The sequence below is a fragment of the Macaca nemestrina genome, chromosome 1, assembly GCF_043159975.1.
Source record: "Macaca nemestrina isolate mMacNem1 chromosome 1, mMacNem.hap1, whole genome shotgun sequence".
Classification (NCBI taxonomy): Eukaryota; Metazoa; Chordata; class Mammalia; order Primates; family Cercopithecidae; genus Macaca; species Macaca nemestrina.
This window is the reverse complement of record NC_092125.1, coordinates 231,961,900-231,988,000: the sequence shown is the minus strand read 5'-3', so window position 1 is coordinate 231,988,000 and position 26,101 is coordinate 231,961,900. Positions and strand designations below refer to the sequence as shown.

Sequence of the window (26,101 nt, the reverse complement as noted above, 5' to 3'; positions counted from 1 at the left end):
TCTTCCCTGCCAGCTGCGCTTGGCATAGCCGACTCCCACGGCCGCACGGCAGTCTTCTCTGGGATCTGTCACTCTTCTGCTCAGCTATTGGGCCTGATTTTCAGCACCATCTGCTTTCTGGCTGCAGGAGAGCAGGGTCTCTTTCAATGCCACCATGGAGAACTTTCTGGCTTCCGCCACATTCCCTGAGGTCATAGTTGGTTCCAGACTCAGCCCTGGTGAGGGCTCCGCAGGCTGGCTTTCAGCTCCCCACCTTCCACCTGCAGGAGACCCTCGTTGTCACTGTTGTAGCGAGAGACCCAGCACCACAACCCCACCCTGGAATCGGCCACCTCCAGGACCAACCGTCTTAGCTTGGGTGATCCCCAAAGCAGAGCCTGGTATGAGACTTCAGTGCATGTAGTTATTTTGGGGGTGATCCCAGGAGGTAGGATTGAGAGGTGGGGTGAGACAGGGAGGAGGACATGCCTGTTTTATTGCAGGGACTGCCTTGGGGGTCAGTTCTCCTGTCCCCACATCCCTGGGACCCTCTGAAGAGCCACAGGAATGCACCTCAGAGTTGTCCTTCTAAGCATGGGATGCTGGGGCGTGGGGGAGCCAATTTGCAGCCCCGTGGCCTGAGGGGTGTCCCCGGGGGAGAACTCCCCACCTTTCAGGCCGCCCTGCACTTGGGCTGAGCAGTTTGCTGAGGAGTCCGAGAAAGTCCCAAGGCAGAACAGCTGCAGAGGCAGGGGGAACGTTTGGATGAGACTTGCCTGGCAACGGCCCACCCTGGCTGCTCTGAAACTACAGGCAAGCAGAGGGCATATGGCCCAGGGCACCAAGAGCATCTACGGCCAAGAGCTGGGGATTTCCCGCAAAATTAACCTAACCATTTTGGGGGAAATGAACACGCTTCTCTCTCTTGCCTTCCTGAGTACGGGGCTTCTCCGGTGTCGGTGGCTGGGAGTGTGGGCTCTGGAGGGAGCCTGGCATGAGCCTTGGCCCTGACCGGTTGACCAGCTATTCGGACCAGACATGTAACCCTGGGCAAGGCATTTAGCCCCCTGAGCCTCAACATCTTCGTCCCTCAAATAGGGACGGGGACGATCCTCTCCTCACTGGGTTATTTTGAGCATCAACAGGTATCATTAGCCAGATGCAGCTAGGCCAGTGCCTGGCAGGGCTACGGCTCAGTCATTTGCTTTTATTAGTTGGTCCAAGGCAGTCGTCTGCCTCGCTTGGGCGGAGATTAGCCTTGTCAGAGAAGAAATGCAAAAAGAACACTCGTTACTATTTAGGTTTAGACACTGGAAATAGGATTTGCAGCAAGACAATAGCCTTGCAATCTGGACTATTGTGTTAAAAATTCCCTAACTGGCTGGGCGCGGTGGCTCATGTCTGTAATCCCAGCACTTTGGGAGGCTGATGCGGGGCCGCGGGGAGGATCACCTGAGGTCAGGAGTTCAAGACCAGCCTGGCCAACATGGTGAAATACTGTATCTACTGAAAATACAAAAATTAGCTGGGTTTGGTAGCACATGCCTATAATCCCACCTACTTCAGAGACTGAGGCACAAGAATCACTTGAACCCTGGAGGTGGAGTTTGCAGTGAGCTGAGATTGTGCCACTGCACTCCAGCCTCGGCAACAGAGTGAGTGCGACTTTGTCACAAACAAACAAACAAACAAACAAACAAACAAAAATTTCCCTAACCAGGCCAGGCGTGGTGTAATCTCAGCACTTTGCCTGTAATCTCAGCATTTTGGGAGGCAGAGGTGGGTAGATCACTTGAGCCAAGGAATTCGAGATCACCTTGGGCAACATGGCGAAATCCCATTTCTACAAAAAATACAAAAATTAGCCAGGTGTGATGACGCTTGCCTATGGTCCCAGCTACTCAGGAAGCTGAGGCAGGAGGATCGCTTAAGCTCAGGAGGTCCAGGCTGCAGTGAGCCATGATCGTGCCACTGCACTCCAGCCTGGGCAACAGAGTGAGACTCCATCTCTAACATCCCATTTCCTAACCTCTCTCAGCTCCCAGTTACCACACCCCCAAGGGCGATCAGAGGAGATTCGGTCATTGGCCTGCTCTTCAGTGTGCTGTGAATCAGGCTTGCTGCCCTGTGGAGAAGAATTTGACCTAAGAAATGGGAAAAACCCACCTCTCCAGGCCTGGGATAGTCGGAAGGAAGAGGCAGGCACAGGGTGGAGGAAGAGGACTCCTGACGGCTCCCAGCACTCAGTAACTTCACTGGCCACTGTGGCCATACAGGGTGGGTTGTCTGGCCTGCCGTCTTGAGCTTCTAGAGTGGCTGGTTTGCATCCACTGAGGCTGAGGGAGAGACCCTAGGAGAGAAGCTGGGGGCTCCACCGAGGCCGAGGAGCTGAATGGCAAGTTGGAGGCAAGGGGCCTGGTCAGGCACTTGCTGTCACCAGATCAAATCTTCCGTTTCTGGCCAGGTGGCTCACGCCTGTAATCCCAGCACTTTGGGAGGTCGAGCAGGTGGATCACCTGGTCAGGAGTTTGAGATCAGCCTGACCAATATGGCGAAACCCTGTCTCTACTAAAAATACAAAAATTAGCCAGGCGTGGTGGCGGGCACCTGTAGTCCCAGCTACTCGGGAGGCTGAGGCATGAGAATGGCGTGAACCCGGGAGGCGGAGCTTGCAGTCAGCTAATATCATGCCACTGTACTCCAGCCTGGGCGACAGAGCAAGACTCTGTCTCAAAAAAAAAAACGAAAAAACAATCTTTTGTCTCTGACCCAGGAGTCTTGTGTCTTCTGCCAGCATCCATGCGACTGGGGCCAGCTAATTTGTCCAGTCTCAGGTCCTTCACAGCTCCAGACAGTTCCTCCACCACAGTGTCAGCTGTGGGTGCAAACAGAATGCCCAGGTCCCAGCTGCCCAACCTCGCCTAGCAAGCCTCAGGGCAGCCACTCTACAGCCAGGTACAGCGAGGGTCTGGGGCACTTTTGGATCTGAGGAGCCCCCCCAAGCCTCTGCCTTGACTTTCCCTCCACACCCAGATGTCATCTCGTGGGGGACACAGGAGCCCCTTTCCCTCCACACCCAGATGTCATCTCGTGGAGGACATAAGACGGATCAGCCACCGCCGAAGACTGAGGAGAACCTGAGCACTTATTCGAATGATGGGTTCAGATGGACTTGAGCTATTGCTTTTCCTGCTGCCTGGTACATGGGGGCTCCAGAAGGGAGAAGGGATGGAAGAGAGTTAAACCTCGATACTCTCTCTCTTCCCCTCCCAGTTCCATGGCCTCTAACCGTGCGCCCCACCCCACGTGTCCCTGGGAAGGGCTGAGGACTGCCCTGCTGGGGGCCGGACCTGGGTCCCATGGGACTTGTTCTGGCCTTGGGGTTCCCCACTTTCCCAGCCATGAAGCAGAGATGGGGCTGGCTGGAGCCGGCTCGCAGCCCCGAGTGGGCCTGGGACCCAGTGGCAGTGGATACACCCTCGGTATCCAAGCGATGCTCAGGTCAGAAGAGCCACAACAAGGACACAGCTCGACCACGAGCAAACACAACTCGGCCACACTGAGACAGTGTTGCAACAAGCCGGGCATCGGGGCTGACAGCTCGAGCCCGTGAATCACCCCCACCCACTTGTGGTGCAGTTCCCGCCTCACACAGGAGAAATCCGAGTACCAGCAAAGTGAGGGGACCAGCGCCTGACCACAGAATGGGAAGGGTTCCAGTCCAGCTGGCTCAGATACCCCCTACATCCTCAGACCTGCATTAGGGAGCTTCCCTGAGTGCCCCCTAGGCCAGTCCACGCCCTGGTCAGTAGAAGCCTCTGCACCAGGAGAGCTCCACTCGTTCGCCCCTGCAGGGCACTCCTGAGCTGGTGACAAGGTCCCCGGGTCTGCTCCTTGCAAGAGGGGCTGGGACACTTTCCAAAGAGAGAGATGCTGGTACACAGTGCAGCTGCAAGGCCTGGGGTTTGGAGCCTCCCTGCTGGGCAGGGCCCTGTCCATCCATCTGCTGGCTTGTTGGGGCCAGTGCCACCTGGCAGGGGGCATGGCTCCTTCTGTCCTAGCAGAGCTGCTTTTGCCTGGGGAGCACCAGAGTATGTGCCTGCACGTGTGCATGCGTGCTGTCTGTGCATGTGTGTGCTGTGTGTGGGTGTGTGCATGTGTGCGCACGCGTGCTGTGTGTGCATGTGGTGTGGGCGTGTGCATAAGTGTGCCTGTGTGTGGGTGTGTGCTGTCTGCATGTGTGCGGGTGTGTGCATGTGTGCCATCTGCATGTGTGTGGATGTGTGCATGCATGTCTGTGTGTGTGTGTGTGAATGTGAAACTCTCAATCTCAAAGGCCACAGAGCCACCAGCCAAGCAGAGTTCACAGTGGACCCCACTCTGCTGCCGGCCACAGTCGCCCCCCACCTTGGTCCTGGCGGCTGACGTGGAGGAAGACCTCTGGTTCACAGCAGTGCTTGCATTTCCAGGTCTTTCCTTGAGATGGATCCCAGAAGTGGAGTTGTAAGACCAGATGACGTGGCCATCTTTGAGGCTCTGGGTGCCTTCTGTCAGGCTGCTCTCTAGAAGATGGTCCCAGGGCAGGCCGTGGTGGCTCACGACTATAATCCCAGCACTTTGGGAGGCCGAGGTGGGCGGATCATGAGGTCAGGAGATCAAGACCATCCTGGCTAACACGGTGAAACCCCATCTCTACTAAAAATACAAAAAAATTAGCTGGGTGTGGTGGCGGGCGCCTGTAGTCCCAGCCGCTTGGGAGGGTGAGACAGGAGAATGGCGTGAACCTGGGAGGCGGAGCTTGCAGTGAGCCGAGATCGAGTCACTTCACTCCAGCCTGGGTGACAGAGCGAGACTCTGTCTCAAAAAAAAAAAAAAAAAAAAAAAAAAAAAAGAAAGAAGACGGTCCCAGATGCAGCTCCCATGGTGGGTGGCATACAAGTACCCTTCTCTCACATCCTTGCCAGGCCGGGAGATCCAAAGGACAAGCCCTTGGCCCTGTCTTTCTAGAGCAGCCTGGCCCTTGAGCGGTTCATAAGCACCACCAGGCCTCAGGGCTCCCGGGGCTCCGGCACTCAGTCTTTGAGTAAAAGGCAAAGACAACTGGGGAGGGCGGGGCTCACAGGGACCTCGGCTGACGGGTCCTCCAGCCTGGTGTGGACGGGCGTGGCAGGATGGGGAGGAGCTCGGGCGAGGGTTCACAGGCCTTTCCGGCCCCTGCTTGGGCATCTCCCCGTGAAGGTTTGAGTGAACCGAGATTTTGTCTGTTTTCACGAGGCTAAAATAGCGTGTGGAGCAGTCCCAGGAACAGTCCCCAGCATTGCCATGGTGACCGTGGTTCTGCTGCTGCCTCCTCAGACGCACCAGCCTCGCACCGTGTCTGAAATAACCCCAGGCAGCTGAGGGCGGTGGAGGTGGGAGCCCACCACCCAGCAGGAACTGCTGGACCCCGCAGTGCAGGACAGGCAGGGCCGGCACACGGTGCTGACCAGGTGGTCTCGGGCCCTGGCGCTCTGTCCCTGCACAGGTCTCAGGAGAGGTGCTCCACTCTGAGGGCATGTCCAGCCCAGAGAAGGGGACATGCAGTGTGTAGCCCAGCAGCCTGGGCCCTGAGGTCCCACCCCATCCCTGCCCTGCCCAGGCCCTGCCCGCTTCCGGCGTGTGTACCTGGACCAGGCATGGAGTGACCCCGGCCCTGGTGTCTCATCCACAGAATAGGGTCATGATTCTCACCTCCTAGGGATGGGCTGAAGGTCCCAGAGGTGATGTCGGACACAGACGGTCCTCCAAGGGAAGGCATCATTGTGGGGGTAGGGGCCTGGAGAGGGGCTGTGCCTCCTGGTGAGACTCAGCTGGGGAAGCTGTGTGCAGAGCTCAGCCTGGCAGTGTCCAGCCCTTCCCTGCCTCCCCTGGGTGCCCTTCCAGCTGCTCTATCTTCCAGGTCAGCCTCCTTTTGCCTCCCCTGGCCTCTCCAAACCCTGGACACAGCAACCTCACCTCCTCCTCACTGTGTTGGCTCTGCTGGGAGTGGCAGTGCCCAGCCCCTCCAGCAGTATGCACACACACACACACACACATATCCAGAGAGCTCCACACACACACAGGTACGCAGAGCTACAGACACACACACAGGTACACACAGAGAGCTCCACACACACACAGGTACACACAGAACTACAGATACACACACAGGTACACAGAGCTACAGACACACACACAGGTACACACAGAACTACAGATACACACACAGGTACACAGAGCTACAGACACACACACAGGTACACACAGGGAGCTCCACACACACACAGGTACACAGAGCTACAGACACACACACAGGTACACACAGAGAGCTACACACACACAGGTACACATAGACAGCTCCACACACACACAGGTCTACACAGAACTACAGACACAGGTACATACAGAGAGCTCCACACACACACACACACAACCCCCCCCCCCACAGGTACCTGTGGAGAACTACACACATATATGCAGAGACTGAATTCGTGGGGTCCCATCTGAAGATTTATTTTTTAAGTTGTTATTATTATTATTATTTTTATTTTTATTTTTTTTGAGACGGAGTCTCGCTCTGTCACCCGGGCTGGAGTGCAGTGGCCGGATCTCAGCTCACTGCAAGCTCCGCCTCCCGGGTTTATGCCATTCTCCTGCCTCAGCCTCCCGAGTAGCTGGGACTACAGGCGCCGGCCACCTCGCCCAGCTAGTTTTTTGTATTTTTTTAGCAGAGACGGGGTTTCACCATGTTAGCCAGGATGGTCTCGATCTCCTGACCTCGTGATCCGCCCGCCTCGGCCTCCCAAAGTGCTGGGATTACAGGCTTGAGCCACAGCGCCGGCCTATTATTATTTTTTTAGAGGCTGGGCTTCGCTCTGTTGCCCAGGCTGGAGTGCAGTGGTGCCATACCTCAGCTCACTGCAGCCTCCACCTCCTGGGCTCAGGTGATCCTCTCACCTCAGCCTCCCGAGCAGCTGGGACCACAAGCACACACCACCGCACCCAGCTAATTTTTAAACGTTTTGTAGAGACGGGATTCACCATGTTGCCCAGGATTTTCTCAAACTCCAGGCCTCAAGCGATCCGCCTGCCTCGCTCTTCCCAGGTGCTGGGATTGCAGGCGTGAGCCACCGCGCCCGGCCCAATCCGCAGATTTTAAGCAGGGACGACTTAAAACCAGGATTGCTGAGCTGCGACGAGGGTGGCCGCGAGGCGGACACGGGGTCCCCGGGGCGGACTCTCAGGCGGGGCTGAAAAGGAGGCAGCCGCGCCGAGCAGGAAGAGCCTCGGGGTGGGGCGGGAGGCCCCGGAGCCAGAGCGGGCAGAGCCGGCGCTGCGCGGCCGCCCAGGGACCCACGTGCGGGACGAGCTCCCCGGGCCTCCAGGCGCCGCCAGCCCGAGCCCCGTCTCCCCGCGCGTCCCTCCTGCGCCCCCTCCTGGGCAAGCTCCGCACTGCACGCGGCCGCCGGCAGCCCGGGACCCGCTCAGCGCCCCGAGGCCAGACAGCCCGCAGGGAAGGTGCCAGGCCTGAAAGGCCGCCGAAGGAATGGCGCCCGGAAACTCGGGCGCTGGAGGGCGGCTGTGGAGTGAGGGGCACACGGACGCGTGAACGCAGTTAGCCACAGACACACGTGCGCTGGCACATGCACGCAGATGCAGGCACGGCTGTAGACGCAGACACACAGACACGTGGGCACAGAAACGCACACAGGCTGGGCCGGTGGCTCACACCTGTAATCCCTGCCCTTTGGGAGGCTGAGGCACCAGGATGGCTTAAGCCCAGGAGGTTTTTTTTTTTTTTTTTTTTTTTTTTTTTTTTTTTTTGAGACGGAGTCTTGCTTAGTCGCCCAGGCTGGAGTGCAATGGCTGGATCTCAGCTCACTGCAAGCTCCGCCTCCCGGGTTCACGCCATTCTCCTGCCTCAGCCTCCCGAGTAGCTGGGACTACAGGCGCCACCACCTCGCCCGGCTAATTTTTGTATTTTTAGTAGAGACAGGGTTTCACCGTGTTAGCCAGGATGGTCTCGATCTGCTGACCTCGTGATCCACCCGTCTCAGCCTCCCAAAGTGCTGGGATTACAGGCTTGAGCCACCGTGCCCGGCCCCCAAGCCCAGGAGTTTTAAGGTCAGCCTGGGAAACGTAGTCCTTGTCTACAAAAAATACAAAAATTAGCTGGGCACGGTGGTGCATGCCCGTGGTCCCAGCTATCCAAAAGGCTGAGGTGGGAGGATCACCTGAGCCCAGGAGGTCCAGGCTGCAGTGAGCCGAGATATGGCACCACTGCACTCCAGCCTGGATGACACAGTGAGACCCTGCCTAAAAACAAAACAAAAAGCAGGAAAAAAAAAACCACACGCACAGACACATGTATGCATGCATAGACACACATACGTCAACACAGACGCACAACCACAGACATACTTACACACACATGAGAACACAGATACACAGACACATGTATGCACACACACAACGCACACAGACACAAACACATATAGATTCAGACAAGCACACAGGCACTCACACCCCAGACCCTGTCTGAGGCTTCCCTGACCCTCTCTTCCCCTGAGCCTCCTGGCTGGGGCATCGTGGCCTCTTCACACTCCCCGCGCCCTTCACTCACAGAGCCCTTGCTCCCTGGGGCCACGGGGCTGCCCCACCGCACACATCGTCAGTCCCAGGGCCAGCCTCTCCCGCGGGGACCTGGTCAGCCCTGCTCGGCCATTCTGCACTCCTGTGGTTCTCTGACAGTGGCCTGTCTCCAGCAGCGTCCCACGAGGAGACCCCGCCTGGCCGGCTCACTGCTGTATTCCTGGCTCAACTCCTGGTCCTCCATCCAGTAGGCCCTCAACCAACATCCATAGAATGAACCCATGCAGCTGACACTGTCACTTGAGCCAGTTTTTCCAAATCCCATGATCCCTGACACAGAAAGGAAACATCTGGCCAGTCCCTCCCACGGCTGCTGTGTCCAGAACCCGTCAGCAAACGCCTGGCCTTCCTGTGATGGGGGTCGCGGGACCCCACAGGGCAGCCTCACATCTGGCAGGAAGACCCACTCGGGCCCCATGGGCTCTGTAACATGCCCGCTCCTGCCGGGCACCTTTCTGGGCAGTCCCAAGCATTGGGCCAGCACAAATGCAGTTTATGAAGCTGATGAGGGAGGCCTCCATGCTGGGGGCGCGGTGATGGGGACCCCATGGGCCCCAGCCAACCCCTCCCAGACGTCTGACGAATCACACTGAGCGTAAACTGCCTCTCTTCTAAAACGTCTCAACATCACTCGATGGTATCATCAAAGGGCTCTTCTAAGGAAAATCACAGGGTAGGCCTGGCAGCCGCACAGAGCCACCTTGGCCCGGGGGTCAGAGGCCACTCTCAGCCAGACCCCGTGCCTACACTGCCCTCTGCCAGTCAGCTCCCTACCCCATGCCCCGGCGGTCACCCAGCACCTCCACCTGCGGTCCCAGGCACGGGGAGAGAGAAGGCTATCTGCTTCACCGCCGGGGCTCTCGCTGCTCAGCTGGCGTTTTGGGAAGAGGCTTCACCTCTCCCTACACCACCTTTCTGTGTTGCTCCAGTTTTCTAAAAAGCCAGTGTGACTTTTATAACCCGTTTTATTATTATTTGTTTTTTTAAATAATAGGTGTTTATGATTATGAAAGTATATGAGGACTTTAAGAAAAATTTGGGAGCTACAGAAACCGGCGAGGTGGAAAGCCTGGCCTTTGGCCACCCAACAGCCTTTCTCAGAGCCTGCCCCGCCCACTCCAAGGGTCACCTCCACACCCCACCTGCCCCGGAGGCCCCAGGGCAAGTCCTTGGAAGATTCCAGGGCTGTGCTTCCTCGGTGTGCCGAGCTCAGCGGGCAATGACTCTGTCCCCACCCACAGTCTTAGGAGGCTGCCTGGCTCCAGCATTCTCAAGGGGTCCTTACCCAAGTCACTCACTCCTTCCCCGTGTGCCAGGTGCCTGGAGAGGCTGTGGGGACCTGGTCTAACAGGGCCCAGCCCTCGGCCAGGATCTGGATGGGAGTCGTTGGCAGATTCCAGAGCAAACACCCTGTATCTGTCGCCGGGCAACACAGTGACACCACCGCCAGCCAGCGAGTCTATCCGTGCCTCAGGAAGCGCCCTCTGCCCTCAGGGAACTCTCAGGGGCGCAGGCTCAGGGCAGAGGACCTGGGAACCTCCCTGTGACCTGCCCCATGTGCCCAGAGGCGGGTCCCAGGGCCTGGGCGGGTCAGGCCTTTGTTTTGCAGATCTGGTTAGTGGAGGCCTCTGCCTCCCGAGGGGAGGCCAGAGCAGGTACGGGGGGAGGTTTTCGGGACGTTTTGGGCAGCCCCTGTGCCCGCAGCCCTCTGCTGGAGCCTTTTGGGACCTGCATCTGCCCCCACCCCCTCCACCGGCATCAGGGCTGAACAAAGTCCGACACTGGGGTGGACTGTCCACTGAGGCCGCCCTCTCCCTCCCAACCCCACAGATAATAAAGCCCCACCCCCCATCTTCCCTCGCTGGGACTGGGGTACTGCCGTGACCCTGGGACTGGCTTTCAGGATGGAGGCTCCTGCCTGGCAGCATGGATCTCCCAGGCACTGGGGCACTGCCACGACCCTGCAACTGGCTTCCAGGACGGAGGCTCCCGCCTGGCAGCACGGATCTCCCCGGGGAGGCCAGCGCCAAGGGCCTGTCCCAGCAGGGGCGCTGGGACCAGGACCAGGCCTTGCTGCCGCCTTGGATCAGAACACCAGCCAGGAAGTCCTGCGGGTGTCCAGTGGCCCCTTCCAGGCACCGCCCCACTAAGGCAAAACCCTGCTCTTTCCTGCCCATCAGGAAGTGCCCAGGCCATGTTGCCAGGCTGGACTCCAGATGAGGCCACAGCCCTGGCCATGGGGCCCAGCGTGGGGGAGCTGGGCCGACGGGTGCCTGGCTCTGGAGCTGCTGCAGACACAGGTTCCCACTCATCACTGGGAATCTGGGAATCACTGCCAGGCTGCCCCCTCACCCTCTACTCTCTGTCCCCCTTCACACCCAGCTGATGGGCATGGGGCTTTGTGCCTGTGTGAGGGATACAGAGGGGGTCGCCCCATGGAGATGGGGGTGAGGAGTAGATTGCTGAAATGGGCATTAAGTATGCTAGAGACTCCAGGGAATGTGGGTGCCAGTCCAGCAGATCTCTGTAGGACGGTGCTCCCGGAAGAGGGAGTGACCATGCAAAGGCAGAGGCCGGGGCAGCCAGGAGGCCCGGAGGCGGGGGCAGCGGAGCTGGCTTTCCCTCTGGGAGCGATGGGAACCACTGGGGGACTTTGATGACCCAGAAAGATGGAGTGGGCACCACCGAGTTGGGGAAGAGGTCAGCTGAGAGGCTCATTAGGAGGATGCCTGGGGCTGGGTGAACCTTGTTTGGGAGCTCGGGGGGACCATCTGAGCTGGGGATTCGAAGTGGGCCAAAGGCTGAGGCCAGGGCTCCACACTTTTAAAAGCTGCAGACCAGGAGGGCAAAGGATGGGAGATTTGGGGAGCTGGAACTGGGGGCGGGGGATGTGTGAGCCTTCCCAGGAGGGCTCTGATGCTAAAGGCTAAGAAAACGTCTGAGGCCAGGCGCGGTGGCTCATGCCTATAATGCCAGCACTTTGGGAGGCCGAGGCAGGTGGATCACCTGAGGTCAGGAGTTGGAGACCAGCCTGGCCAATATAGAGAAACCCCGTCTCTACTAAAAATACAAAAATTAGCTGGGGTGGTGGTGGACGTCTGTAATCCCAGCTACTTGGGAGACTGAGGCAGAAGAATCGCTTGAGCCCGAGAGGTGGAGGTTGCAGTGAGACGACATCATGCCATTGCACTCAGCCTGGGCAACAAGAGCAAAACTCCGTCTCAAATAAAAGAGAAAAAAAAAAAGAAAAGAAAACGTCTGAGAACCGACCCTTGTATTTAAAATGTGGAAGTGGGTGGTGGCAGGGGAGGTAGAGGGGGAGCAGGGCGGCTTGGCAGAAGCTTTGCTGTAGAGAGAGTCAGAGATAGGTCAGTGGGTGGAGGGAGGGTGCAAACGGTGTTTAAGAAGAAAGAACGACAGCTTCTGCATAGGAGAGGGGCACGCTGTCCACCTCTAGGGAGAACATGAGTTCTGTGGCCACAGGTCTCCCCAAGGCCTGGCATCAAGGAGGCGCCAGGCACCCCACCTGCGTGATGAAAGCACGTGGTTGAAGTCCTGGTGGCTGTGTCTGGGTGAGGGGTGTGAGGGCGTGGCCTGAGCAGGTCCACTCTCAGGGGAGAGGGGTCGAGGTCAGGAGCTGGGTCTGGGTGTCCACCTGGTGCTTGGGTGAGGTCTTGCAGGCAGCAGGTCTGGGCTTCAGTGGATACAGACAGCAAGGGATGGGCTGATCAGGGAAAACTCGACCGCATTTTCAGGGGAGGAGCCCAGGAGGCAGGGAGCTGGGCAGCGGTGGAATGGCCTGGAGGGCGATTGTCCAGATCAACCCCCCCGCCCCCAAGTAAGGCCCAAGAGGCTGTGGCTTCAGAAATGAAGGTCATGGGCGACTCGGGGCAATGCCGCGTCCTTGACCTGGGCGGAGCGAGCGGTTGCACTCACGAGTGTGGACGGCCCTTCCCTACAGGGGACCTTGGATTCGATGGGGGCGAAGCGGGGGCTGGGGCCCAGAGAACCCGAGTCTGGACCCTCCCGTCCCTGACCCTGGCCGGGTTCTCCGCTCCTTGCAGCTTCAGTCCTGCACGTGGGAGATGTCAGGAGACCCCTGGACGGCGGGGTCCTCGGGCTGGCAGGGCGCGCGCCGCAGGAGTTTCGATTCGGAGGGTCTGGGCGAGGGCGGAGAACTTGCGTTTCCAGCGAGTTCCCGGGTCCGCAGCTCGGTGCCGCAGGCCGGGGCCCCTCCGGTTGCCGGGCAGAGCCGCGCCGCGCGCGGTCCCATTGGCGCAGGTGAGTCGCGCCCCGCCCGACAGGTAGCCCCGCCCGCGCCTCGCCATTGGGCCGCTGCCGGGGGTCCCTCGAGGATTGGCCCAGGTGGAGGCCCCGCCTCGCCCTCATTGGCCGCAGGTGTCACCGCCCGCCCCGGGACCGCCCGCCCCGCGGATTGGCCGCCGGCTCCACCTCGGTCCGCCATGTTCGGACACCGCCCCCCCGCCCCCCGCCCCCCGCCACCGCCCCCGTCGGACGGTCCCGCCCTGCGCGCCCCCAGCTGCCGCCCCGCGCGCCATGGGAGTTCCGTGGAGTTCCGCGGAGTCGGCCGGGCCGGGCCGGAGCCGTCGGTCCTGAGCGGTGCCTTCCGCGTTCCGCCGCCGCCCCACCTGGCGCCACCGCCCCGCGCCATGGCCGGAGCTCCCGGGGCGCAGCGCTGACGGCGGCCGGCGGAGCGCGCCATGCCCAGCAGGACCAGCCCCAAGATGGACGGGAGCGGCGGCCGCGTCCGCCTCAAGGCGCATTACGGAGGGTGAGCGGCTGGGAGGGCCGGGAGCGGCGGTGGGTGAGGCGGGGAGGGCGGGGAGGGCACAGTCGTCGGGGCTCCTGCGCTGGAGGGAGGGAGGGAGAGGGCGGCGAGGTCGCTACGGGCCCGGGGCTGTCGCGGGAGGTCCTAGGTCCCCGCCCGTGAGCGTCACCCGCGGACACCTCGTGGGCAGCGCCGGCTCCTTCCCCGGGACCGGGTTTCCCTGGGGTCGGCCCCGCGCCGCGCGCTCCTCGGTCCGGTCACTGTGGTTGACGTTTTCGCTGGAAAGTTGGGCGGGGACGTTCCGGCCGCAAACCTGTAAGGATTGAAAGTTTTCATCAAGTTGTAAAAACTCCTGGCGGGTTTCTTAAAATCAGCGTTTCCTAAATGTTCTCCCCGTTTACCCGGCCGGGGGTCTCGCTTTAGGCAAAGTTCGGAGACCCGGGGCGCGGGCGCGGTGGCTCCTCTGCAGCCCCCGGCAGGGCTCCGGGTGGTCGGGTGGGGACAGGGGTTTCTGGAGGCCACGGCGCGGCCGAGACTGGCCCCGGGGCTTGCGTCGCACCCGCCCCCCTGGAAGCCTCTGTCTGGCTGTGGGAGGGGGCGCGGTCAGGGGCCGGAGCCGAGGGGTCCGGGGCAGCGCTGGTGGGGGTGGCGGGGGCTGCACCAGGTGGCCGGGCTCAGAGGCACAGCGGAGGGGTCGCTGCCCCCCGAAGTGTGGGTGGTGGGGAAGGGAGGGCCCGTGGGTTTGTTCTTCCACCCGCCTGCGTCCCCAGGAGCCCCGAACTCGGGCCTCCGCTCCGGTGAAGGTGGCCGCTGCTGCGGAGAGGGGAGGGGAGCGGACTGCGGGCTCCGGGCTTGCACTGGGTGGTCCTTGGGATCTTGAAAAGCTGCTCCTGCCCCGGTGCGCCCTCAGCTCCCGCCGTGGCAACCTGAGCCCCAGAGGCAGGGACGGCTGGCAGGGTTACGTGGGTGACATCTTCCCTGGGCCATGTCCTGTCAGGACAGTACCCCAGGGGTCTCTGTGGTGCCCTGCGAGTCTGAGCGGGTTCAGCTCCTTGCGAACCTTGTCTTGGGGTCTCGGGTCAGCCATCTGGGGCTGCTTGGCCCCGGGTTTGTTGAGGAGGCTCAGTTGTCTCTTCTTTGGGAAGGTTGAGGTCTCTGCAGCCCCCCTCTGGCAAGCACCTGGAACCCTCGGGGTGCAGTGGGGTCGGGTTTGGTGCCAGAAACCAGAAGAAAGGGAATTCTGAGGAACTGACCATCCAACCCCACCCAAAGGGGTAGGGCAGCCATGTCTTTTGACCTGGAAGTCAGCCGGTTAAAACTTCGTGTGGTTGAGGTCCTGGCTATTGGACTTATCCAAGGACCTGGGCTTGCTGTCTCCTTCCCAGCCTGGAGCCAATAAACTAGGCAACAGGTGATGGTGTGGAGGTCAGGGGTGTCCTGCAAGAGGGAGGTCCACACCCGCAGGGCTGCAGGGGCCCAGACCCTCCTGCATTCCGGTGCCCAATTTCCGGGACCAAGGCTCAGGGGCAGTGCCCTGGAGTTCTGGGCCGCCCCGTCCTCTCTCTGTCCTGCTTTGGCCCCTGGGAGCACTTTGGTGGTGGGGTGGGTGTAATTCCACCCGGTGACTCTGGTTTCCTGGGCTGGAGAGACCAGGCTCCCACCCCTTCCTCTTCCCTCCCTTCCGGGACTGTCTCCCCTCTCTCCCCACCCCTTCCTCTTCCTCCCTCCTTCCCTGTTGTTTTCCCTCCTCTTCCCGCTCTCCCCTCTCTCCCTTCCCTGCCACACCTCTTCCTTCACCTTCCTCCCTGTTCCAGGGCCTGTCTCCCCTCTGGGTCTTCCCTGTTCCTACCATTCCTTCTCTCCTCTGTCCCCTCCCAGGTCCTCCTCCTCTCTACTGGAGAGTGTGAACTGCCCTTCTCCCCAGCCTGGCTCCTCGTCCCTCGTGGCACCCGGTGCCTCTCTGAGGGGACTGGCTGTGGGGTGGGACACTCAGGCCTTAGGGCAATGACGCAGTTCCAGAAAGTGGTTGCCAGGATGAGTACTGGGTTATTGGAAGCCCTAGAAACTCCGTCCCTGGGGTGAGACGCTGCTGTTCGTGGAGGTAGCTGAGTGTGGACACGTGGAAGACTAGTCTTTAGAAAAAGGAGGAGCTCTTCAGTCACCCCCATGGGGCATGGCCACCCCATCATCCTTGCCTGTCCCCCCAGGGCCCTCTGAGCACACTTGAGATCCAATCCTCGCCTCCCCCCCCCCGGCTCCCTGTGGGCCTGAGGGGTCCCCAGACACCTGTGTTTTCAGGGAGTCCCAGGTGACCTGGGCCAGGCTCCCAGACCGAGTCTCAGACGCCCATTCTTCTCGTGTCGCAAACACTGGTGCTGGCTCTTCCCTTTTCCAGCCCAGACTTTTTTTTTTTTTTTTTTTTTTTTTGAGACAGTGTCTTGCTCTGTTACCCAGGCTGCAGTGGTGTGGTCTCAGCTCACTGCATCCTTCACCTCCCAGGTTCAAGTGATTCTCCTGCCTCAGCCTCCCGAGTAGCTAGGACTATAGACGCCTGCTACCACACCCAGCTAATCTTTTGTAGTTTCAGTAGAGATGGGGTTTCACTTTGTTGGCCAGGCTGGTCTTGAACTCCTGACCTCGTAATTTGCCCGCCTCGGCCTCCCAAAGCACTGGGATTAAAGGCGTGAGCCACCTCGCCTGGCCCAGCTCAGACAACTTTTGTGTTCAGGGAGGTTCTGCGTGCACAGCTCAGAGACCAGGGCGGGCGGTAGCTCAGGGCTTGGTGCTGGGCCCTGCGGAGACACAGGAGTCTCTCCCTGGCTGCCCAGCTGGCTACTGGGTGCTGGGTCCTGGACACCCCTGCCGAGGGGCACAGAGCAGCTGTTTGATTCAGGATTGGGATAGGGTTGGAAGTGGTGGCCCGACACTTCCCAAGTCCTGGGGTTTGACTGGAGCCACCCACCCGGCCTCCAGATTGGCAGGAAACTGGCTTCCACCTGGGGACAGGACTGTGTGGGGGCGGGGGCATGGGGCAGGAAGGGGTCAAAGGTGAAGGGATGGCTGACTCCCACTCTGGAGTTCCTGGTGGTCGGACTGTTGGACGCCAGGTCAGGCAGCAGGCATGGGTGTCAGCTTGGGGCGAACCCCGGGTATTGGGTGTGTGACCCCTCCGTTCCTCACTTTCCTAATCTGCCGTGATGCTGCGGGCTGTGGCGAAGACCAGCCAGGTTGGTTCCTGTGGGGTGCTCGGGCACTGGGGGCAGGTGCTGGGTGGCCAGTTCCAGCAGGAAGGGGTGGGTGGCTGCGGCCCACGGTGGGCTGGGTGAGGCCTGTGGGGCAGGTGGGCCCTGGGCTGCTATGCTGGGGCTGTGGCTGTGGGCAGATCCTGTGTTCTGTTTGCACTGGAGTGCTTGTCTGGGACGAGAACTTTGTTTCTCGAAACTTGTCTGACGAATTCAGATAACCTTGTGGGGAGCCAGCAGTGTCTGCAAAGAGCAGAGCCTGTGTCTCTGTGGTTTGGGACGTCTCACACCCCTTCAGGCTTCTTTTTATAGGCCCTGTGTTCTTGCCCCGCGCTCCTGTGGGTGTCAGAAAGCCGTAGATTTCTCTGAAATTTTGGTGTGTTCCACGAGGGTGTGATTCCTGCTCCGAGTTTCAGGAAACACCAGCCAGGCCCCGTGGTGGTCCCTCCCCTCCACGCAGGGTGAGACCAGCTCTTGCTCAGTTCAGGCGGTGATGGGGGGACCTCGGGTTTCTAGTAGCAGGGAAGCGCCAGCCTTCAAAGGGTGCCTGGGGGTCCCTGAGCTTCTCCAGCCCCTGGGATTCAGGTCCTGTCTGGGGCTGAGAAGATACAAGACACTGACACTGTGTGACTCGGTTTTCAAAAAAAGAAAAATTTGCCCAGGCTTCTGTCGTAGCCGCAGCAGCGGACCCAGTTCCCACTCTGGGGTCTAAAGAGCGACCTTTCATTATGGAATTATTTAATCCCCTGCCTCTTCACCGCCTGAAGGTCTGGCCTCCACCGCTGGCACCGTCGAGGTCTGGGGGCAGGTCTGACTGGGTTCCTTTACCTTACTGAAGCCGGGGGGCCTGCACCGACCCAGCTTGTGTCCATCCCGGGGTCACCCACACTTGGGTGAACTGGAACGGGTGTCCGACCAGGTGCCGTTGCCAGGCCTCGCACAAGAGGGCACTTTCTTTTTTCCCAATTTGACTTCATTCTTTCCAGCCAGGTAGGTCGCGCTTTCTTCTCTGTGCAGGGAAGTTGACGGTGGTCGTTTTTAAACGATGATTATGGTTAATTGGTTCTGTTTTGTGTTGGAGGGGCGTGGGGGAGGCTGTCATACTGTTTTTGGGGAAAGTTTCACTTATCTAATCCATGATTTGGTTAATCAGTAATAATTGTTTAATTTGATTCAAATACGCCCCACGGTAACAGATGCCCGTGTCCCCTCCGCCCCAGGGACATCTTCATCACCAGCGTGGACGCCGCCACAACCTTCGAGGAGCTCTGCGAGGAAGTGAGAGACATGTGCCGTCTGCACCAGCAGCACCCGCTCACCCTCAAGTGGGTGGACAGCGAAGGTAACCCTCGTCCCGTGTCGGCCAGAATCCTCAGCCTCAAGGGACTTCGCCAGGGCAGCCTCTTGTGCGGAGTGTGCTCAGCCTCTTCTGTGGGGAGACTTAAAAAAGTGGAATTAAACTTGTTGGAGCCAACTTTTCCCCAGGGGGGATGGTGGGAAAGAGGTTGGCTGCAGATGCTTAACAAGGACCTGGGCCTAGATGCTCCTAGGAAGGGCTCTGGTCTTGAACTGCCTGCAGGGGGTCTCCCTGCCTCACCCTGGGCAGGTCCTCACCTCTTCCTCTGACCTCCTTTCTCATGTCCTGGCCTTTTCCAGTAGGTGTTTCTGAAGGATGGGCTCTTCCTGTTCTAGGGACCATGGGGAGGGCGCGTGCAGCCAGGGCTCGCCGTGTCCGCCTCCTCTCTCTCAGACACACATCCTGAAAAGGATGGGAGGGGATTGGGAGACGTCCAGAGAGACCCCTTTCGCCCAGGGACTGGTGGGCAGCTGCTGGCTGAGGACACGGCTATGTGGGTGGAGCCTGATGCCACACCCATTGGGTTGGATACAGCCCCGCAGGGCGTGGGTTCTGTACGCCTCCATGTCCCTGTCCAGCCACGGAGGGCAAGGAACTTTCCCTCCACCCGGGACTGACCTCAGGAGAGTGTCCTCAGCCCTGCTCACTGCTTAGCCCTCCAAGTGGTGCCCAGGGCTGCAAGTGCACCAGCTTCCCTTCCTGGGTGGCTCTGATGCAGCACTGGGGGCCGGGTGACTCCCTAGTGTGGACGGCCATCCTTGGACCTCCCAACCGTGCCAGGAGGTGGCCAATCTGAGCAGTGGGACTAGACCCTCATCTGGTGTGCTAAGCAGGCCCATCACAGCCCGCTTTGCCTTGGGCCTTCAGCGACCTCAGCGCCGTCTCCTGCCCCACCCAGGTGACCCTTGCACGGTGTCCTCCCAGATGGAGCTGGAAGAGGCTTTCCGCCTGGCCCGTCAGCGCAGGGACGAAGGCCTCATCATTCATGGTCAGTGGTGGGGTCTGTGGGGGGCGGCCCAGGGGGCTGTTCCTGGCTGTGGGTGCCTGCCAGACCACCTGGGGGGTTCGACGCCGTATAGGATCATGGTTTAAAATCCTATGATGCCAGAGAATTTAGGGATGTCTAATAAAATGCCATTTGGGTTTTTTTTCTTTGACTTTTTTTTTTTTGAGACGGAGTCTCGCTCTGTCGCCCAGGCTGGAGTGCAGTGGCATGATCTCAGCTCACTGCAAGCTCCGCCTCCCGGGTTCCCGCCATTCTCCTGCCTCAGCCTCCCGAGTAGCTGGGACTACAGGCGCCCGCCACCACACCTGGCTAATTTTTTGTATTTTTGGTAGAGACGGGGTTTCACTGTGTTAGCCAGGATGGTCTCAATCTCCTGACCTCATGATCTGCCCGCCTCGGCCTCCCAAAGTGCTGGCATTACAGGTGTGAGCCACCACACCCAGCCTTTTCTTTGACATTTTATTAACCCAAATGAAAACTGCTCTTATAAAGAACCCATAAACTGCTCAGAGGCTCCAGTGGCCAGCGTAGAGCCCACGGTGCGTGTGGACAGTGGGGACAGCCCCACCAGCCACCTCACCTGCCCGGTGCTCCCTGGGCCCGGCTCCCGGCTCACAGCTGTCCTCAGCTTTAAGTTCAAAGCCCTGTGATGAGCTGACGTGTGGGAGATGTGACTTTGTCTTTAGGTGAGCACTTTAGACTCCCCAGTACTGCTGGGGTCTCCAGGGCGTCTGGGGCCTGCGATTGTGGTTCCAGCAGCTGTGGCCAGCCAGCCACGTCTGTGTCTCTGTGTCCACTTCTGGCTTAGCTTGGGCTCCTTGCCAGGCTTCTGGCCATGGACCACTGAGTCCAAGATGGGACCAAAGCTCGAAACCGCCCACAGTTTTCTGACAGATCCATCATTCTCCTGGACACGGGGCTACTTGGTTACAATGTTTAATTTTTATAGCCCTTTATATCAACGTGGCTTTAGATTTAAAGACTAGACCGGGTGTAGTGGCTCACGCCTGTAATCCCAGCACTTTGGGAGGTCCAGGTGGGAGAATCACTTCAGCCTAGGCGTTCAAGACCAACCTGGGCAACATAGACCCCCATCTCTCCAAAACTTTTTTGTTTTGTTTTTTTGAGACAGAGTCTGGCTCTGCCCTCAGGCTGGAGTGCAGTGGCGCTATCTCTGCTCACTGCAACCTTCACCTCCCGGGTATAAGCGATTGTCCTGCCTCAGTCTCCCGAGTAGCTGGGACTAAGGCATGTACCACCACGCCTGGCTAATTTTTTTTTTTTTAGATAGAGTCTTGCTGTGTCGCTCAGGGTGGAGTGCAGTGGCGCTATCTCAGCTCACTGCACCCTCCGGCTCCTGGGTTCAAGTGATTCTTCTGCCTCACCCTCCCGAGTAGCTGGGACTACAGGCATGCACCATCATGCCTGGCTAATGTTTTGTATTTTTAGTAGAGGCGGGGTTTCACTGTGTTAGCCAGGAGGGTCTCGATCTCCTGACCTCGTCATCCACCCGCCTCAGCCTCCCAAAATGCTGGGATTGCAGATGTGAGCCACTGCGCCCAGCCTAATTTTTGTATTTTTAGTAGAGATGGGGTCTCGCCATGTTGGTCAGGCCGGTCTCTAACTCTTGCCCTCAGGTGATCCACCCGCCTCAGCCTCCCAAAGTGTTGGGATTACAGGCGTGAGCCACCGTGCCCGACACCAGATGTGGTGGTGCACCTGTAGTCCCAGCTACTCGGGAGGCCGAGGTGGGCGGTCCTTGAGCCCAGGAGGTAGAGGCTACAGTAAATTGTGATTGTGCCGTTGCACTCTAGCCTGAGTGATGGAGCGAAACCCTGTCTCAGATAAATAAACTTGTAGCTGTGCCTAACCTTGTCCACTTTATTGCGATTATGTTAGTAAGCACATTTTGCTTTTCTACATTGAAAGATATGGTGCTTTAAAATTCACGTTATTTTCTAGGTAAAAGAAAAATAGTTAGGGCCGGGCTTGGTGGTGCACACTTGTAATCCCAGCACTTTGGGAGGCCGAGGCCGGTGGATCACTTGAGGTCAGGAGTTCAAGACTAGCCTGACCAACATGGTGAAACCCCATCTCTACTAAAAACACAAAAATTAGCCAGGCGTTGTGGCGCGTGCCTGTAATCCTAGCTACTTGGGAGGCTGAGGCAGGAGAATTGCTGGAACCTGGGAGGCAGGGGTTGCAGTGAGCCAAGATCGTGCCACTGCACTCCAGCCTAGGCACAGAATGAGACTCCATCTCAAAAAAACGAAAAACAAAAAATGTTTGTTTTACTAAAGTTTTAATACTTTTATGCGGCCGGGCGCGGTGGCTCACGCCTGTAATCCCAGCACTTTGGGAGGCCGAGGCGGGCGGATCACAAGGTCAGGAGATCGAGACCACGGTGAAACCCCGTCTCTACTAAAAATACAAAAAATTAGCCGGGCGCGGTGGCGGGCGCCTGTAGTCCCAGCTACTCAGGAGGCTGAGGCAGGAGAATGGCGTAAACCCAGGAGGCGGAGCTTGCAGTGAGCCGAGATCGCGCCACTGCACTCCAGCCTGGGTGACAGAGCGAGACTCCGTCTCAAAAAAAAAAAAAAAAAAAAAATACTTTTATGCGTATATACACGTATATACACACACATGCACGCACACACGCACACACATATATATAGAATTAAAGATGGGATTTTGTCATGTTGGCCAGGCTGGTCTTGAACTCCTGGTCTGGAGCCATCCTCTCATCTCGGCCTCCCAAAGTGCTGGGATTGCAGGCGTGAGCCATCATTTCCAGCTAAGTTTTAATATTTCCTAGGCATCTATTTTGATAATTTATCGTGGAAGCCCAGGATGTGTGTTAAAATAATTTTGAACTCTGTCTTGAGTATAAAGAAATGGAATCTAAAGTGCTTTTAAAAGTCAGTTTTCAAAGTAATTGCAGTTCTTCCCCATTTTTATATAGTTTAAAAATACAAGTCAGTAGCTTTCTCTGATGGCTCTGCTCTCCAGGTCCCTCTGATTGGCTTTTACCCTAAATTTTTCTGTGGGTTTTTAAGTCCTACCTAATGGAGCCTGGCCTACGTAGATGCACTGGGTTTCACATCTCCCAGGAGCGTGCTCTCATTGGCAATGGCACGTGCGCCTTGTGTGAAGTCCGTGTGCTCAGCCTGACTGAGGCGGGACTTCCTCCGTGAGACTGTTGAGTGGCAGCCGCGGGGCCTTGACGCTCTCTCTTCCTCTCTCTGTCCAGTTTTCCCGAGCACCCCTGAGCAGCCAGGACTGCCGTGTCCAGGAGAAGACAGTGAGTACTGGGGTTTCCTACACCGGTCTTGCATGTTACGGGGTTGAGCTATTGATCCGTTGTGCCGAGGAGGAGGCAGTGGTGCCATTTTCGGAGGTTCACCCTCATGGAGCGTCAGGGCACAAGCAGCCATGGTGACCACAGCTGCTGCCTGTGCATGTTCTGGCTGACAGCACCGCGCGGCGGGGGCCTCGCTTGGCTGGTTGGTGGCATGAGAAGTCCGGGGGGCCTTGCTGTCTCCCTAGGAGGGAAAGGCCAGGTGGGATGCTGGACACTGCTCCCATGTGGCTGCCTCAGCTCATGACCACCCCTAGGCCAGTTGTCCACTCCTCCTGGTCCCTGCTGGCCCCTGAGCTGGAGTGGGGGCTCCCTTCATTCCACGCTGGCTCCATCGGGAGGAGAGGAAGGAAAGTGAGTCCTGGGGGTTGTGGCTTCAGAGGGAAGCTTCTGACCTCACTGCCTACCACATCCCGGAGACTGCTGGGCCCTGAGCAGGTGGCTACGCTGCTGTGGGGCCGTGCATCCCATGGCTGTGTTTGATGGGGTTCCACCCCCACCCTCCAAACCCCACACTGCCTCCAGCATCCGTGCCATGCCTTGTTTGTTGTGTGGGCAGGAGATCCTGGACCGAGGCCGCTGCCTGTCCAGTGCAGGGCACGTGGCTCAGTGTCCCCAACCCCTGCTGCCAGGGTGCACACCAGGTTGGCCTCAGGCTGGATGCTGGGTGTCGGCGGTGCCCTGTGTTGGGCAGGAAGCGGAGGTGGGGGCAGATTCAGGCCAAGAGGGCGAGTGGGCAGTTGGGGTTAGAGTCTCGGCTTCCGGAGAGAAGTGGGGTCGAATAGAGGTTTGGCAGCGCTTAGCATTGGGGAGGCCCCAGGAGCCACGGGATTTCCATGATCACCCTGGGGAGAGGGCGGCGTGGCATCCTGGTTTCAAGCCCTCAGCCAACAGGGGTCCCTGAACCATGGCCGGCAAGGCCGAGGAGACATCCAGAGGTGGGCCCTGGCAGGAGTGGAGCGGGTGGTCTGGGGCTGGACCTGCCCGGGGGCCGGCAGGAGGAGATGGGGTATGGCCATGGCAGGCAGACACCACCAGCGGTTTTGGCAGCATGAGGCAAGTGTGAGGAGGCGGGGGGCACGTTCCTTTATTCAGCCCTGGTTGTGGCTCTTGGAGATGGTACCACCTGGGCTGGAGAGATGGGGACCCTGTGTGTCCCAGTGGGAGGCAGGTAGAAGGGAGATGACGTGTGACGTCCACGGCCCCGGGCGGGAGTGGCCGGGCAAGGGTGCAGGTTGGAATTCGGAGGCCATGTTGAGAAGGCGGTGGGGGAATGGGGAGTCTCAGGGGTAAGAACTTTGGGGGCCCCAAGGGTGCCGGACGGAGTCCACACAGGCCGGCGAGGTCCAGGAGCAGGGGCGGGTGCTCGGCTGTAGTTTTGCCTCAAGTGGAACTGGGGCCGGCCTGTGGGCTGCAGGGGCCCTGCAGGGGTGAGGGTCAGGGAGAGACTTCTGAGATGGGGCTGTTCTGGGGGTGCCAGGAGCAGCTCAGGGTGGGGCTGGGTGCGAGCACATAACGTTTACATAAACACACGAATAAGACATGCTCCCCGGCCGGGCGTGGTGGCTCACGCCTGTAATCCCAGCACTTTGGGAGGCCGAGACGGGCGGATCACGAGGTCAGGAGATCGAGACCATCCTGGCTAACACGGTGAAACCCCGTCTCTACTAAAAATACAAAAAACTAGCCGGGCGAGGTGGTGGGCGCCTGTAGTCCCAGCTACTCGGGAGGCCGAGGCAGGAGAATGGCGGGAACCCGGGAGGCGGAGCTTGCAGTGAGCCGAGATCGCGCCACTGCACTCCAGCCTGGGCGACAGAGCGAGACTCCGTCTCAAAAAAAAAAAAAAGACATGCTCCCCGTGGGTCAGATGATGGTTGTCCCTCCACAGCGCCCCGCAGCCTCATGCTGCTGCTGTGTAGGAGGGGACCACGGGCCTTGTTTATTTGCCACCTGGATGATTTTTTGACTTGGTGACAGGACTGTGCTCATCGGTCCCATGTGCGCTGAGACCGTGCACACCCAAAGGTGTCCACCTGTGGCCAGCGTAGCCCCTGGGGGCGGGGGAAGCCCGCAGTATTTCTGCGCCATGTCTGCCTCTTGTCTCAACCCTGCCTGGGGGCCTGGGGTCTGCTCTTTCTGTCTGCGACCTCAGCAGCGCCTCTCTGCCCGTGTGGACAACCTGCCGGCCTCACGTAGGGATGGGGGCCCGCGTTTGCTCGGCCACTGCGGTGGAGGAAGGGGAAGTTGGGGGGTCACAGGATGCCCTGGGGCCTGGGCTCTGCAGGGGAGTGTGTTGTGGGGGTGGCGGCTGAGTCACTGTGGGGAATGCGGAGAACGTGGCCAAGCCCCAAGGAAGGACCTCCTGGGACACATGAGTAGGTCCTTGAGATGTTTACCCGGGGTGGCTCCACGGCTTTGGGGACCACTCAGCCTGGTTGGGGACATTCCGCCAGAGCCTCTGGGGTAGCCTTTGCCGAGGAGGTCAGAGGTGGATGCCGGGGGTGGGGAACCCTGCCCTGCCCTGCGTGCTGATGTCCACCTGGACGTGGGGTGGATTTTATGGTGCTAGTGTCAGGAGTGTGTGAGAACACGCTGCCCACACGGGGTCCCAGGCCACCAGGGCTTGGGGGGCTGGCGCTCTCCCTGATGCCGTACGTGTTTCTTTTGCTGTGACTTCGGTGCTCATCTCAGACGGGACACCCTGCTCTGGTTGCCAGCGGCCGCCGCCCGGGGCTCTGTGGTTTTAGCGCCTATGGGGATGTTCACAGGTGTTTTTGTCCTCAGGCAGCACTGCCCGGGCTGAGGGTCAGTGAGAAGGGTCAGACTGGGAGGTGTGGGCAGTGGATGGAGCACACCAGAGGCGGAGGAGGGCAGCACTGCGGCTGTACCGTGGGCCTGGTTCAGACGCCTGGACGTGCCTGTCTCACCGTCAGCAGAGGACCTTCTGGCACGTTCTATGTGTGTCTAGATGAAGTTAATTGGTTTTATAGATTTCTACAAAAACTCTATACTTGCAACTATCACCTCTATGTAGTTCCAAACCCAAAATATATTCCAAAAGGAAAGCCCGTGCCCGTCAGCGGTCACTCCCTGTTCCGCCTCAGCCCCGGCCCTGGGCACCTCCGCTCGGCCTCTGTCTCTGTGGCCCTGTGGATTCTGGACGTTTGGTGTCCGTGTGGCCCTGGGATCCTGGACATTCGGTGTCCGTGGAATCCCGCATGTTCGTCCTTTTGCCTCTGGTGGCTCTCACCCGCCTGACCTTCCCAAGGTTCTTCCATGCTGGGGCATTCTTAGCACTGCAGATCTTTTTTCTATTCTGGTAAAATGCACATAACATCTATTTTTGCCATCTTAACTTTTTTTTTTTTTTTTTTGTGGGGGTGGTGTAGGGGACGGAGTCTTGCTCTGTCACCCAGTCTGGAGCGCGTGGTGCAATCTTGGCTCACTACAACCTCTGCCTCCCAGGCTCAAGCAGTCCTCGCGCCTCAGCCTCCTGAGTAGCTGGGATTACAGGTGTGCGTTACCACTCTTGGCTGAGGTGTTTTTGTTTTTGTTTTGTTTTTTGTAGAGATAGGGTTTTACCATGTTGCCCAGGCTGGTCTCAAACTCCTGGACTCAAGTGACCTACCCATCTTGGCCTCCCAAAGTGCTGGGATTACAGGTGTGAGCCACTGAGCCCGGCCCCATCTTAGCCATTTTT

At 59.0% G+C, this 26,101-nt stretch overlaps 1 protein-coding gene across 1 annotated transcript in view; it reads left to right on the top strand.

The window, feature by feature from the left end:
- The first annotated feature begins 13,150 nt into the window (after nt 1–13,150).
- Nucleotides 13,151–26,101, top strand: part of LOC105496712 (protein kinase C zeta) — a 148,622-nt gene continuing 135,671 nt past the window's right edge. The window contains exons 1-4 of the mRNA XM_011767278.3: nt 13,151–13,441; nt 17,901–18,022; nt 18,936–19,025; nt 22,294–22,344. Coding sequence (XP_011765580.1) covers nt 13,371–13,441; nt 17,901–18,022; nt 18,936–19,025; nt 22,294–22,344 — 334 coding nt within the window. The 5' untranslated portion in view covers nt 13,151–13,370. The remainder of the gene's footprint in view (nt 13,442–17,900; nt 18,023–18,935; nt 19,026–22,293; nt 22,345–26,101) is intronic.